A 16,123-nucleotide genomic window follows, 5' to 3' on the forward strand; every position below is an offset into this window, starting at 1 on the left:
CTTGGTAGGAAGTTGAAAAGCAGGACCTCGAGGGTGGTAATCTCAGGATTGCTACCTGTGCCACATGCCAGTAAGGGTAGGAATAGGATGCTCTGGAGGAGGAACAAGTGGCTGAGGAACTGGTGTAGGGGGCAGGGTTTCAGATTTCAGGATCATTGGGACCTCTTCTGGAGCAGGTGGGACCTGTACAAGAGAGACGGGTTACACTTGAACCACAAGGGGACCAATATCCTTTCAGGGAGGTTTGTTAGTGCTATTGGGGAGGCTTTAAACTAGATTTGCAGGGGGATGGGAACCAGAGTGCCAGAGCTGACAGTGTGGCTGGGGTGAAAATAAATGATGTTGAAAGTTTAAACAAATCCACTGATAGAAAGGTTGTGAGTGGTGGTAAAAATCTTCTGAGGTGTATATATTTCAATGCTAGGAGTATTGCGGGGAAGGCGGACGAGTTGAGTGCGTGGATTGACACGTGGAATTATGACATTATAGCAATTAGTGAAACTAGGCTACAGGAGGGACAGGACTGGCAGCTTAATATTCCAGGGTTCCGATGTTTCAGATGTGATCGAGGCAGAGGAATGAAAGGTGGGGGGGTAGCATTGCTTGTCAGGAAAAATGTTACAGCAGTGCTCAGGCAGGACAGATTAGAGGGCTTGTCTACTGAGTCCTTACGGGTGGAGCTGAGGAAAAGGAAAGGTATGGCCACGTTAGTGGGGTTGTATTATAGACCACCCAATAGTCAGCGAGAATTGGAGGAGCAAATCAGCAGAGAGATAGCAGGCAACTGCAGGAAACATAAAGTTGTGGTGGTAGGGGATTTTAATTTTCCATATATTGATTGGGACTCCCATACTGTTAGGGGTCTAGATGGTTTAGAGTTTGTAAAATATGTTCAGGAAAGTTTTCTAAATCAATATATAGAGGTACCAACTAGGGGGGATGCAATATTGAATCTCCTGTTAGGAAGCGAGTTAGGACAAGTGACAGAAGTGTGTGTAGGGGAACACTTTGGTTCCAGTGATCGTAACAGCATTAGTTTCAACTTGATCATGGAGAAGGATAGATCTGGTCTTAGGGTTGAGGTTCTGAACTGGAAGAAGGCCAAATTTGAAGAAATGAGAAAGGATCTAAAAAGCGTGGATTGGGACAGGTTGCTGTCTGGCAAGGATGTGATCGGTAAGTGGGAAGCCTTCAAAGAAGAAATTTTGAGAGTGCAGAGCTTGTATGTTCTTGTCAGGATTAAAGGCAAAGTGAATAGGAATAAGGAACCTTGGTTCTCAAGGGATATTGCAACTCTGATAAAGAAGAAGAGAAAGTTGTATGATATGTATAGGAAACGGAGTAAATAAGGTGCTTGAGTATAAAAAGTGCAAGAAAGTACTTAAGAAATAAATCAGGAGGGCTAAAAGAAGACATGAGGTTGCCTTGGCAGTCAAAGTGAAGGATAATCCAAAGAGCATTTACAGGTATATTAAGAGTAAAAGAATTGTAAGGGATAAAATTGGTCCTCTTGAAGATCAGAGTGGTCGGCTATGTGCAGAACTAAAAGAAATGGGGGAGATCTTAAATGGGTTTTTTGCGTCTGTATTTACTAAGGAAACTTATGAAGTCTATGGAATTAAGGGAAACAAGTAGTGAGATCATGGAAACTGTACAGGTCGAAAAGGAGGAGGTGCTTGCTATCTTGAGGCAAATTAAAGTGGATAAATCCTCAGGACCTGACAGGGTGTTCCCTCGGACCTTGAAGGAGACAAGTGTTGAAATTGCAGAAGTCCTGGCAGATATATTTTAAATGTCGCTGTCTACGGGTGAGGTGCCGGAGGATTGGAGAGTGGCTCATGTTGTTCCGTTGTTTAAAAAAGGATCGAAAAGTAATCCGGGAAATTATAGGCCGGTAAATTTGACGTCGGTAGTGGGTAAGTTATTGGAGGGAGTACTAAGAGACAGAATCTACAAGCATTTGGATAGACAGGGACTCATTAGGGAGAGTCAACATGGCTTTGTGTGTGGTAGGTCATGTTTGACCAATCTATTGGAGTTTTTCAAGGAGGTTACCAGGAAAGTGGATGAAGGGAAGGCAGTGGATGTTGTCTACATGGACTTCAGTAAGGCCTTTGACAAGGTCCCGCATGGGAGGTTAGTTAGGAAAATTCAGTTGCTAGGTGTACATGGAGAGGTGGTAAATTGGATTAGACATTGGCTCAATGGAAGAAGCCAAAGAGTAGTAGTAGAGAATTGCTTCTCAGAGTGGAGGCCTGTTACTAGTGGCGTGCCACAAGGATCAGTGCTGGATCCATTGTTATTTGTCATCTATATCAATGATCTAGATGATAATTGTGGTAAATTGGATCAGCAAATTTGCTGATGATACTAAAATTGGAGGTGTAGTGGACAATGAGGAAGGTTTTCAGAGCCTGCAGAGGGACTTGGACCAGCTGGAAAAATTGGCTAAAAAATGGCAGATGGAGTTTAATACAGACAAGTGTAAGGTATTGCACTTCAGAAGGACAAACCAAGGTAGAACATACAGGGTGAATGGTAAGGCACTGAGGAGTGCAGTAGAACAGAGGGATCTGGGAATACAGATACAAAATTCCCTAAGAGTGGCGTCACAGGTAGATAGGGTCGTAAAGAGAGCTTTCGGTACATTGTCCTTTATTAATCAAAGTATTGAGTATAAGAGCTGGAATGTTATGATGAGGTTGTATAAGGCATTGGTGAGGCTGAATCTGGAGTATTATGTTCAGTTTTGGTCACCAAATTACAGGAAGGATATTAATAAGGTTGAAAGAGTGCAGAGAAGGTTTATGAGGATGTTGCCGGGACTAGAGAAACTCAGTTACAGAGAAGGGTTGAATAGGTTAGGACATTATTCCTTGGAGCGTAGAAGAATGAGGGGAGATTTGATAGAGGTATGTAAAATTATGATGGGTATAGATAGAGTGAATGCAAGCAGGCTTTTTCCACTGAGGCAAGGGGAGAAAAAAAAACAGAGGACGTGGATTAAGGGTGAGGGGGGAAAAATTTAAAGGGAACATTAGGGGGGGCTTCCTCACACAGAGAGTGGTGGGAGTATGGAATGAGCTGCCAGACGAGGTGGTAAATGTGGGTTCTTTTTTAACATTTAAGAATAAGTTGGACAGATAAATGGATGGGAGGTGTATGGAGGGATATGGTCCGTGTGCATGTCAGTGGGACTACGCAGAAAATGGTTCGACACAGCCAAGAAGGGCCAAAAGGCCTATTTCTGTGCTGTAGTTTTTCTATAGTTTTCTATGGTTTCAGAGGGAGGTGATGGGCAGGTAAGGAGAGAAGGTATGAGAGGGAAGCAGAAATAGTGAGGGAGTGGGGCAATAATAAGAAGTTTGAGAAATCAATCCCTCCCTCTGGTGCTCCTCCCCCTTCCCTTCCCTTCCATGGTCTTCTGTCCTCTCCTTTCAGATTGCTTATCTTTTATCAGAATTTATTGCCTCTGCAACGTGGATCTTTGTTTTCACATTAAATCCACCTTACACTGAAATGGCAAAGAACTTTAAGACCTGTCTTAGAGTTCATTCTGAGTGCAGGGTAATCTTAGAAACATTCATGTGCAATTAAGGCATCCAATATTTTAATTGGTTCAAAAGCTGTACTGGTGAGATGATCTTGGAAACCTGCAATAATCCAAGTATCAAAGTGGAGGAAAGTGCAAACTTCCTCTATCATTTTATACACCAGTAGAGTAATAACGATGTGTGTAAGAATTTATGAAAAAAACAATTACAATATTTAAAAGACATTTGGACAGATATATGGAGATAGGAAAGGTTTAGAGGAATATATGCCAAATACAGGAAGGCACTTTGGTTGGCATGGACTAATTGGGCCATAGGGCCCGTTTCTGTACTGTATAACTCTAATGTAAAGTAAATCAAAGAATTGAATTTGTTGTCTTACCCATAGCCAGCCAGGAAGCCAAGACTTGGAGGACTAACTTTATCACTGAATACAATAATTTCTAAACTTTCCTTTTTATCATTTTTGAGAAACTTGTTGGTCTGATTAACAATCCACCATTCCTGTATGAGTCCTGTAACATTGCTTTTTTCCTGAACCAGCATTAAATTAAGTTCACAGTAGTCATCACCATCTGTTGGAGGAAAGTAAAGCACAGATCATATTGAAAAGGTTACATATTTTAATACATTTTAGTGTATAATGTATTTTAGGATGTCTGTGTGAAAATAGTAGAAAAAGGGACAAATCAATGATTAGATGATATGCAATTAATCGTATCATTTGGTTGATCTTTCATTGATCCTGTTATAGTTAGTATTCTATAGATTTGCTGAGTATGCCCAGCAAATGCTCATGGTTGTATGTGGTGATTATATGCACTTTGATCATAAAATTTATTTTGAAACTACCTTTAAAAAGTCACAGTGAAAAATGAAAGAAGAATCAAGAATGTTAAATCATGCAATGTGCTTGGCTCTGATCTGCCTTCTGAGGTGACTGGTAACCCACTCAGTTATATTAAGCATTACAAAGAATTACTATGCAGACTACAGCTATTCAATAAGGTGGTTCAGCTTCACGTTCTCAGCCATGACTAGGGATGGACATTCAATACTAGTCTTGCTGGTGATATCCACAGCCTGAGAATTAAAAGAATTAAATATAGGAGAAGATGTGAATCTTGATTACAACATGGATATTACAAACAAAAATAGAAGAACCATAGAAGAAGAATATGAAAGATGGCACATGTTAAAAAATCATTTATGAAATCTAAATCAGATACCACATAAAAGAAACTTTTTTTGGTTACTGATCAATTTGAAAATGTGGAAAGGCTCTAAGGAACTTGATGCTTTTTTTTTTAAAAAAAAAGAGTTAACAAAAGTCATTTTGATGTCAAATTTCAATAGAGCACAAATGTTGCCCAGGCCTAGCCTCAGAGACATAAGATATAGGAGCAGAATTAGGCCAATTGCCCATCTAGTCTACTCTAACATTTGATCATGGCTTTCAGTAATTCACTCAAAGCTGTTCTTCTCACTGGAGTAAAATTGAGTTCATATTTTACAGCATTTTGAAAAATGAGATTATTCCACCAAAATTTATAGAATTTTTAAAGGGTCTGGAAAGCTAAATGTTGAGAAACTTTCTCACCATTCTAAAAACGTAGAACTGTGGTGTCTGTATTAGTCTCTGCATAAGGAATTAGTCACTTGTAATATTCTCCACCACTTTCCACATCACCTCTTGCTACAAGAGTTGTGCATGCAGAAATATTTAGTACATCTCAATGAAATGTGCACAATTCCCCCAACGCTTTGTAGGCTGGTTACGGGGAGGAGCTTTCCCTGACTGAGGTTTGTTAAATTTGTTCCAAAAAGAACCCGATAAATTTCTGGACATCAAGGATCTAATCCAGGGAAATAAAGGAAAAGATAAGTCATGATCTTGTTGAACATGGAGCAGGTTTGAAGGTTGGGTTGGCCCTATTCCTGCTGCTAGTTCTTATGTTCAAGACAGAGTGTTAAAACGCTTGGACTATGAAGTCAAGGGAGTGTATTTGAGGCTGGTAATAAAGTTTGATTATGATCCATATAGCCGAATAGGCTTGAATTGTCAAATAGCCCCCTTCGCCTTCCATGTCTATTGTTTCTATGTAACTTTATCAATCAGGGCATAGAAGTTGGGAAATTATGTTGGACTCTACAAGACATTGTTGAGCCCACACCTGGAGTATTATTTTCAATTTAGGTCATCCTGTTACAGGATGGATGTGACTAAACTGGAAAGAGTGCAGAAAAAGATTTGCAAGGATGTTGCTGGGACTCCAGGACCAAATTATAGGAAGAAGTTAAACAGGTAAGGAATTTACTCCTTAGAGCATAGGAAATTGAGGGGTGAATTCATAGGGGTATATAAAGTCACAAAGAGGTGAGTACTCTTATTTCAAGGGTTAGTGAATCCAGAAGACATAGTTTAAAGTTTAGATATGAAAAGTTTAATAACCTGAAGGGCAACATTTTAACACAGTGGGTGGGACCAGCTGCTAGAGGAAGTGGTTGAGGCGGGTACAGTATATTAGATACATTTAAGAAATATGTGGACAGGTATATGGATAACAAGAATTTAGAGAGATTATTGTCTAAACGTTGGAAAATGGGATTTGCTATAATACAGATTTTAGTCAGCATAGGCACATATGGGCTGATCACAAACAAGAGAAAATCTGCAGATGCTGGAAATCTGAGCAACACAAAATGCTAGAGGAACACAGCAGGCCAAGCAGCATATACGGAAAAGAGTACAGTTGAAGTTTCAGGCCGAAACGTCAACTGTACTCTTCTCCTAGATGCTGCCTGGCCTGCTGAGTTCCTCCAGCATTTTGTGTGTGTTGCACATATGGGCTGAAGTGCCTTTTTGTGTGCTGTATCACTGAATTTCCCAGAATTGGTCGATATACAGAGACAAAGTGTGAGCTTGCTTCTGAAGAACTCAGAAAAGCGGACTATCACCTCCATGGAAATAACAGATCAGAACTAATTGCATTTACGTTCCTTCCATAGTTACTCCTTTATTGTTATATATTTATGCACTGTAAAGTTGAAAACATCTTAAAGAGGTACACTTACGAACATAAAGTTGTTTCACAGGCTTTGTGTCAGAATCGCTGGGAGCTCTGATATAGTTTGGAAATATCTTTGAAATTTTTCTGAAAAATAAAACCATTTCATTAAAATATAATTTGTATCAAAACACATGAATGAGTTATTTGTTCATAATAAATCATCAACACGAAGGAGGTTGAAAGGTGTCTTGATAGACATGTGTAAGATTATATAGGGCATAGACAAGGGTGGACAGCCAGTGCCTTTTACCAGAGGACATCCTTTTAAGGTGAGTAGACAAAAGCTGAGGGGAGAAGGCAGAAATGGATTTTTTCAGAGAAAATGGTAAATGACTGGAATGTCCTGCTGGGTGGTGGGAGAGGCTGATACGTTAGGGACATTTAAGAAACTTAGACACTTGGATGAAAGAAAAGTGGAGAGTTATGGACAACATAGGAGAGAAGAGTTAGATTGGTTATGGAGTAGGTTAAAAGGCTGCTACAACATGAGCCTCAGAGCTTGTACTGTGCTGTACAGTTCTACGACAATCGTCCATAGCAGAAAAACTTGTTCCCCTCTGCCATTTGATTTCTAATCAGTGCATGAATACTACTTTGTTATTCCTCTTTAATTTATTTTTGTAACTTATAGTAATTTTGTGTCCTTACACACTGTACTGCTGCCTTAGTTCAACAAATTTCATGTCATAGAAGTTAATGTTAACAAATATACTGATCCAGACATAGGTTCCCCAGCAGAGGGTACAATTTACAACTTTCTTATGGCATTTAATTTTCCACTGAAATTAAGGTGAAATGTCTAAAAAGCGTAAGTGATAGCTTGCACCTTAGAAAATATCATTGTTGGAAGCTTTAATTCGGCAGTCAGAGACATCAAACTGTGGGTTCTAGACACTTGCAAATTGCCATGGAGGCACAAGAGGCTGCAGATACTCTAACTTGGATTAATAAATTCACTAGGTTGAGCAACATGTGGATGCAGGAATGTTAACATCAGGATCCTGCATCCTAATACAGTGTTTCAATCCTATTTTTTTCCCCTCCTACCCTTGAGACTTGACTAGCTGAGTTCCTCCAGCAAATGTTAACCCAAAGTGAAAACAAGAGTTACTGCTGCCCCACTGCAGGCTAGGTCATTGGGTGTATTTAAGGCAGAGTTGAGTAGGTTCTTGATTAGGTGTGAAAAGTAACGGGGAGAAGGCAGGAGAATGGATTTGAGAAGGAAAATGAATCAACCATGATGAAATGGCAGAGCACACTCAAAGGATCGAATAGTCTCATTCTGCTCCGATATTTTGTGGTCACTGAGAGTGCTGCAGCCTTTCCATATGTGGTGACAGCCATTTATTCATGCGATGTGAGTGCCCCTGGAAAGAACTTCCATTTATTTTTATGGGAGAGCTGAACCTATAGGATCAGGTTTATCATCACAAGCATTTGTCAAAAAATGCAGCAGCAGTGCAAAACATAAAAATGGTTATAAATTATGTAAATCCTTAAGTAGTGCAAAAGACAAATAAATGAGGTAGTGTTCATGGAATGCCAACAGGCACGTGCAGAAGTGAACTCCGTGAAGTTCAGACATGCTTTAGTTTATAAGGTAAATATGAAGTATCTGTTACTGGGATTTCCACAGGTTAAGTGAGTGAGAAAGAAAGTGGAATTTATTAATCTGGGAGATTTGGAGTTACACACACAAAATGCTGTTGCGTCCCACCGGCATTTTGTGTGTGTTGCTTGAGTTTCCAGCATCTGCAGATTTTTTTGTGTTTGCATTTTTAAATTTGGAGTTAATTACTTTGGTAGGAAATATGAAAATTTCTGCTTTTTAGACCAAGGCTGTAAATTGATCACCTTTGAAGGGATGATGAGGTGTTTGTGTATGAATCGATAAAGGTTAACATGCAGGTGCAACATGGAAATAAACAGAACATTAGGCTTTATTGTATATGTGGGGGAGTATAAGAGAAAATAAGTCTTCCTGCAACTGCATAGAGCATTACGCACAGGGAAGACTACGTGCAGTCTGGTATCCCTCCTTAAAGAAAGGTGCATTTGCTAGTGCATGTACCAGTGTACCTCAACAAGACCACCTCTTGCACTGCCATGGTCTTATCTCTGAGTCTTTTTTTGTTGCATTAATTCTTATTTTTGCACAGTCTTCCTCCCTCCCTCTTCATAGGCCTGTAAAATTTATATCCTGTGTGCCTGTGATACTGCAGTAATGAAGGCTTGTGTTGTATCTGTATCTCATCACATTTATGCCCATGACAATAATCTTGACAGGACTTGCAAATGGGAAGGTGGTTCAAAAGATTGATTCCAAAGATGAAGAGACCTATGATCCATAGCTTGTAGGAAAATGGAAAAAAAAAGAAATTGCATTTAAACATGCATTGTTCTTGTTGAATGGACAGGGAAGATATTGGTAAACCATTATATTGGTAACCATCCTAATATTGATTGGCATCTCCTTAGTGCAAGGCGTTTAGATGGGGTGGAGTTTGTTAGGTGTGTTCAGGAAGGTTTCCTGACACAATATGTAGATAAGCCAACTAGAGGAGAGGCTTACTTTATCTGGTATTGGGAAATGAACCTTGTCAGGTGTCAGATCTCTCAGTGGGAGAGCATTTGAGGTAGTAACCACAAATCTATCTCCTTCACCATAGCGCTGGTAGGATTTATGAGCACTTGGAGAGACATAATCTGATTAGGGATAGTCAGCATTGTTTTGTTAAGGGTGGGTCGTGCTAATCCCGATATGTAATCAAGAGGTAATTAATTCAAATGACTAACTTACACAGATTTGTTGCCCCCTTCCATCAACTCCGCAAGCTCAGTTTTGGTTTTTGGTGGAACAGGGAATGATAATTTATTAGAAGCAATTTCAGATTTTCCACCAAGAGTGACATTCCTGCAAATTGAAAGAGTGTTTGTAAAGTACAGTCAGAATAGTGATACTGGACTATATTTTACTAAAGTAAATTTAGCAGTGAAAATGATGAAGTATTCTTATGGAGGTTTTAAACATTTAACAAAGCTAAGGTATAAACATACAAAATGCAGGAGGAGCTCAGCAGGTCAGGCAGCACCTGCGAAAAGGAATGAACAGTCAACACTTCAGGCTGAGACCACTCCTTGGGTCCTGGTGGAAGTTCTTGGCCTGATAGGTCAACTGTTCATTCCTTTCCTGACTGACCTGCTGAGTTCCAACAAGCACTTTTTACGTGCTACTCTGGATTTCCGGAATATGCAGAATCGGTTGTGTCTAAGGTATAAACAAGGTGTCAGCAGCGCGAAGTGAAGTACCAGTGATCACAAACTTCAGCAGATGTGACGTTACATATGAAACAGAAACAGGAGTTGGTCGTTCCAACACATGCTCAGTTTTTCCAGCGGGTTTTGCATAATTTTGTACAACTCCTTCAATGATGACTTCATTGGGTAGCAAAGTCAATTTGGGTGTAAAACAGGCCTAGTGGGTGCATTAAATTATTCTCCTCTTCTGTGTTTCTGATTTTCTATCATAGAATATTCCTGCTTCCTATAATTCTGAAGGATGGGAACAAATGTAAATTTCTGAGACACTAGCATTATAGTTAGATAAATAAAATTATAAGACTAAACTATTTTTACAAAAAACTTATTATTTACATATGTTCATAAAGAAGATGTAATGTGCTTTAAACTTGGAATTCTGAAATTGCCTGAGTTATGGTCTGTAATTTTCTAAGGGTTTCTCTAATCTAGCAAATTTCACTTTTTCAATTTATGATAGTAAACCATTATGATAGCACATAAGCACCAACATTCCTGGTCATAATATTTGAATAAGGTAACTATTTTATTCATACAAATTAAAAGATAATATTACACCATAGAGGGTAACTCTAAACATGAAAGATGGTAGTGTATCCATAATCAGGTAGCTAACTAATTTACCTTTGAATAGACCATGCAACAACAATGGAGACAGATGACGTGTTATCACTCAATCCTTCTATCATTTTGGATCGACTTGGTGGACTGATGGTCCAAAGAGAATTTGAATTTCCTTCAAGTTTTGCAATCAAAATGTCTTCTTTCATGTAGGCATCCAGAAACTGCAGAGCACCCTTTAGAAACACGTAATTAACCCATCAGTCATTGAGAATTCCACCTCAAGAGACTCATTTCCAGAGACATTAAGTCAGGTTATTTTTCATCAACCAATACTCTATCTGTGAGACAGGTTTAACTTAGTTTGCATTGTCTTAAGATCTCCTTGAATTTCTAAGCAGTTGTTTTGTCTATGTTCACAACTCCAAGTGCAAACTCTGGAGTGATCACATTGTATCCTCAGCCACGTAACATTGTAAGATGTACAAGGCCAGTTTACACAGAGCAGCCTTGATAAGATGAAGGAACAGGTTAAAATAAAGGAAGATGAAGGACAAGCAAACTGTACACTATCTACTTTGTGAACAGCCAAGTGATTACTGATGGATTCTTAAATGCATGTGAAGAAGTTTGTAGTCTGAGACAATCCATGACACCATCTCACAGGTTAGAATGCAAACTGACCACTATAAGTAGAGTCAAAATTCAAGGACCACTATTTATTACAGCTAATCTTTATAATCCCTGTGCAAATACAAGACCATAATGTCCTTACAGCAGAACACATTGTTCAGTAGTTAGCCCTCTACTGTATCACACCATTACTCTGCAGTATTGGTGTCAATTTCACAGGTGATGATGGTTCCTGATCATCCTAACACGCCATCTTTCATTAAGGATGAGGTGTTGCTGAAATGCTTTTGCTGAACTTTCAGGAAAATACATGCTCAGGAAACTGAAGCTACACCATCTCTGAGAAAACTTGTATCATCAACACCCCTGCCAACAGGGTTACCAGTTTCTCGAGATGTATAAATGTGGTGTTAGCAAAGAGAACATGGAGGATCTCACGATAATGGCTGCCTTTGAGTATACACTTGGACTTAGCTACAATTCACTGGATACGCTCCATTATTGCACAAGCCATTTGGTAAGAAAGAAAAGTCACAGGGAGTAAACTGAGGGTGAGCTGACGATCCAGGGGATGATTAGGTGGTGTATCGGACCATCTGACCTGTGTTCAATGTGCATTGTTTTCATACGTACAGCACCAATGCAGTGAAAGCTGACTGGGTTGGCAGACAGGTGGCAATCCCTTCTGCTAAGTTAGCAGGCAAGGAAATCTACCAAAAAGCAAAATAGTGCAAATACTGGAAAACTGAAATGAAAACAGAAAAAGATCATGATATTCACCAGATCAGGCAAAGTTCAAGAGAGGAACAGAATTAATGTTTCAGGTTGATGATCTTTTATCAGAACTGATGTCCTGAAGAAACATCTACCCTTTAACTTCCATAAATGGGACATAAGGATGATTTAATGATTACTTACAGAATTATCATGAAATTCCTTTAAAAGTCTGTTGTACTCAGTATGATCCAAATCTTGCAGCTGGTTCTGCTGGGCACTCATTGTAAAGATGGGCTTGAAAAAAATACAAATAAATATTACAAATAAGTGACAAATAATCAAGGACAAAAGATAATGATTTTTCTTGTATTTGGGTGGTAAAAGTTTGCAAGCAATTCTTACAAGGAATTACATGGATATGAACAGACTATTAGCATTAATGGACATCTGCTGTCATTTATGTCAGATACTTAACCCCACTCCCTTGTTATGCCTCTTAACTTAACCTCTTTGATCCTCCTTAAATAAAGGCAGATTTTAATGTTTCCCAAATGAAGTCTAATATCTTGTCTTGAAGTAATATGCCTTCCCAGTCAGGCCAAGATCGGAATTCCCTCCCTATGATAAGGAAATAAACTTAGTATGTTACCCCTCAGTAACAAACAATATATAGGCCTTTTAACTCTCTCCTCCTTGATCCTCAGATAAAACTGAAAGTTGATCATAGTTTTATGAGAAAAGAGATTTGAAATATGCTTTACTTTGCCTATTTAACAGTTGGAATGGTTGCACCATTTGTACTCTGTTGGTACTTGGATTAAGGGGTTGAATTGTCCTTCTTTATATTCCAAGAGAACTAATAAACAGGCACGATTCATACTTAAATTTATTAATTAGAAAATGTACTTCTTCCTTTTTGAAATAAGTTACGAGTGCATTTAAGGCTCTCTCTCGGATACTAACAGCAGACTTATGGTCACCAGTACACATGAACAAGCTGACTGATGAATTTATGACTTTATAAACATTTTCTGATGTATTTTTCAACAAGTTCCCTAACTTGATAGTGTGGCTTCACCAGTGAGTGCAAGAAAGAATCAGGTGATTTGGAGTGTGCCAAAGGGGTTGGAGCCTGATCACACAGTTGCGGTGTCAACTGTCCAGAGATCTGTACGGTGCTGGATTTGATGGCTACTCTGAGGCTGCAGGCGTCCTTCTCAGGGAGAGAAAGCGGCATTTCCGGTGCTTTCCCTCTAGTTCTCTCCTCAAGCCACAACAAGCAGGAGCCGCCATCAGGCAGAGCTAGGAGCACTGAGCAGACTCACTCGCTCACTGAGTTAGTGAGGCCAGCTGGCAGCCATCTGTCCTATGCCCGCTCTCTCTCCCACTGTAGTTTCTCTGTGCTCCCTTGTTTTTGCTCATTTCCGACATAGAAAAAAAATCAGATTAGGAACAGTTTTTAGGAATGGGAAACCTGTCATAACCTGGGGCGTGCCTACATATTGATCCAGAATTTGTCCTAAGAAGTTAATCCATATAACATAGAATAATACAGCACAGTATGGGCACTTTGGCCATGATGTCATGCTATCCTTTAAACCTACTCCTCAATCTATCTAGCTCTTCCATCCCATTTAGCCCTCCATTTTTTTCTTTCTTCCTAGTGTCTGTCTAAGTCTCTTAAATGACCCTAATGTATCAGCCTCTACCACCATTCCCGGCAGTGCATTCCAGATATTTACCACTTTGCCTGAAAAAAACTACTTCTGACTTCTCCACTCACCTGTGTGGAAAAAAAACACCTCGCCTAAAATTTCCTCCAATAATTTTAAAAGGATATCCTCTGGTATTAGTCATTGCCACTGTGGGAGAAGAATGCTGGCTATCCACTCTCTCTATGCCTCTCATAATCTTATATGCCTCTACCGTCACCTCATTGTCCTTCGTTCCAAAGAGAAAAGCCCTAGCTCACTCAACATTTCCTCATAAGACATGCTCTGTAATTCAGGCAGCATCCTGGTAAACATCCACTGCACCATTTCGTAGAACTATAATGATAGTTATAGGAAGGAGCGTGCTCAGCCTACTGAATGTGCACTGCTCCTATTGCACCAGTGATAGGGCAGATTCTCCTCATGGCCTTGCTCTTTGCAAACATGACTTAACCTGCTTTCATGGCCCTTTCAGGGAATGAATGCCACATTATGACCACTTGATATGCTTATTTCTTATGTCACCCCAAATCACCTTAAATCTGTGTGCTCTGATTCACAGAAGAAGAATTTCACACTATTCATGATACTGAACATTTCTGCAACCATTTCCAGACCTTCACTTCTGCTAAGAAGAGCAATCCCAGCTTTCGCAACCTATTTCTTTACCTGATAGCCTCCAATGGTGATTGTAACAGAAACGTCCAAAGGTCTGTTTGTCACACCAGCAACAGACTTTATCAATGACATGAAGAGGAGCGGGAACCACACAATGCAGATTAACAAAAAGACGATGAGACCACCCATGCCATATTTTACAACCTTCTTTTTCTTCTGCCCTCGTGGCTGAGGATATCTCTGCAATTAAATGCAAGCATTAGGTTAACAAGTTCCTACCACCACTCAGGCAGGAGGCTGTTTTGCAAATGCAAAGTAATCAGAATCAGGTTTATTATCACTGATGTATGTTGTGAAATTTGTTGTTTCATGGCAGCGGTTCAGTACAAGACACTAAATAAATAGGTAAAAAGGAATAGCAAGGTCGTATTCATGGGATCATGAACCATTCAGAAGTCTGATGGTGGAAAGGAAGAGGTTGTTCCTAGAATGTTGAGTATGCACCTACAGGCTCCTATACCTCTTTGATAGTGGAATGAAAAGAGGGAGTGTCTTGGATGGTCAAAGCCTTCGTGCTGGACGCTGCCCTCTGGATGCCCTTGATGAAGGGGAGGCTTATGCCCGTGATGGAGCTGGCTGAGTTTGCAACCCTTTACTGTCTCTTTCAATCCTGAGCCTCCTCACTAGGCTATGATACAACCAGCTGGAATGCTCTCAAACATGCATTTGTGACACCAGACCTCCTCAAACTCCTAATGAAGTATAGCCACTGGCTTGCCTTTTTCAAAGTTCAAAGTACATTTATTATCAAAGTATGTATACATTATACAACCTTGAGATTTGTCTCCTTGCAGGCAACCACAAAACAATGAAACCCAAAATAACTCATTAAAAAAAAGTCAAACACCCAATATGCAGAGAGAAAAGATAAAACAGATTGTGCAATCAATAAAAGTAAGCAAACAGCATTCCAGACAAAAATGCATCCATAGACACAAAACCCAGAGTAGTTGGAGCAGGCCGGAGCCTCAGCCTCAGTTCAGTGCAGAGCCAAGTAAGCATTACAGAGCAGTGATCAGAACTGGCCCGTCCCTTGACTCTTGTCCCGACACCCTGTCTTTTCTATCCACCATCCAAACATCGGGTCATTCCTCGCATTGTCACCCAGGCCCTGCTGCTCTGGGACTTCACAGTCATGTTTTAGTCCGTACCCGACCTTTCCAAATCAGCCAGCTGCTTAGATGGATCAAACCCTGATCTTAGTTTAGGTGGACGGCCCTCGAATCTGCCTCTCCTCCACTCCATTTGCTCCGACTTTACCTTGAATATGCCTCAACCTCACCCTGATTTTCCCTCGAACGTGTCTCAATGTTGCCTCGACTGCCATGCACCCACCCACTCTGACTCTACACTCAGCTTCACCTTTGGCCACGCACCCACCCACTCTGACTCTACACTCAGCTTCATCTTTGGCCACGCACCCGCCCACTCTGACCCTAGTCTCAGCTTCACCTTTGGCCACGCACCCACCCACTCTGACCCTAGACTCAGCTTCACCTTTGGCCACGCACCCACCCACTCTGACCCTAGACTCAGCTTCACCTTTGGCCACGCACCCACCCACTCTGACCCTAGACTCAGCTTCACCTTTGCTCGTCTCTCCATTGTTTGCAGCGATTGTTTACCATACTTGTTTGTGATTGTATTGGTATGTTGGGCGCAAGATAGATCCTCTGAGATATTGATACCCAGCTGTTCACCTTTTCCACTGCTGAAATCTCAAAAGGCTCTGGTGTGTGTTCCCTGGACTTCCCCTTCCCCAAGAAAAAGCTCCAATATATGAACTCATGCAAAATACTGAGAAAAATAATGATAGGATTTTACCATCGTAACAGCCCTGAAATGAGTATATGTTTTATACTTATAACATTATGAATCT

General features: G+C 40.2%; 1 protein-coding gene across 3 annotated transcripts in view; it reads right to left on the minus strand.

The window, feature by feature from the left end:
- Nucleotides 1-16,123, minus strand: part of LOC134352116 (piezo-type mechanosensitive ion channel component 2-like) — a 627,709-nt gene that overhangs the window by 4,793 nt on the left and 606,793 nt on the right. For all 3 annotated transcript variants that reach the window (XM_063059335.1, XM_063059328.1, XM_063059345.1), the window contains 6 exons: nt 14,236-14,424; nt 12,056-12,148; nt 10,568-10,740; nt 9,426-9,539; nt 6,630-6,709; nt 3,937-4,129 (listed from right to left, as the gene is read on the minus strand). In XM_063059335.1, coding sequence (XP_062915405.1) covers nt 3,937-4,129; nt 6,630-6,709; nt 9,426-9,539; nt 10,568-10,740; nt 12,056-12,148; nt 14,236-14,424 — 842 coding nt within the window. The remainder of the gene's footprint in view (nt 1-3,936; nt 4,130-6,629; nt 6,710-9,425; nt 9,540-10,567; nt 10,741-12,055; nt 12,149-14,235; nt 14,425-16,123) is intronic.

Source organism: Mobula hypostoma, chromosome 1, assembly GCF_963921235.1.
Source record: "Mobula hypostoma chromosome 1, sMobHyp1.1, whole genome shotgun sequence".
NCBI classification, from domain to species: Eukaryota; Metazoa; Chordata; class Chondrichthyes; order Myliobatiformes; family Myliobatidae; genus Mobula; species Mobula hypostoma.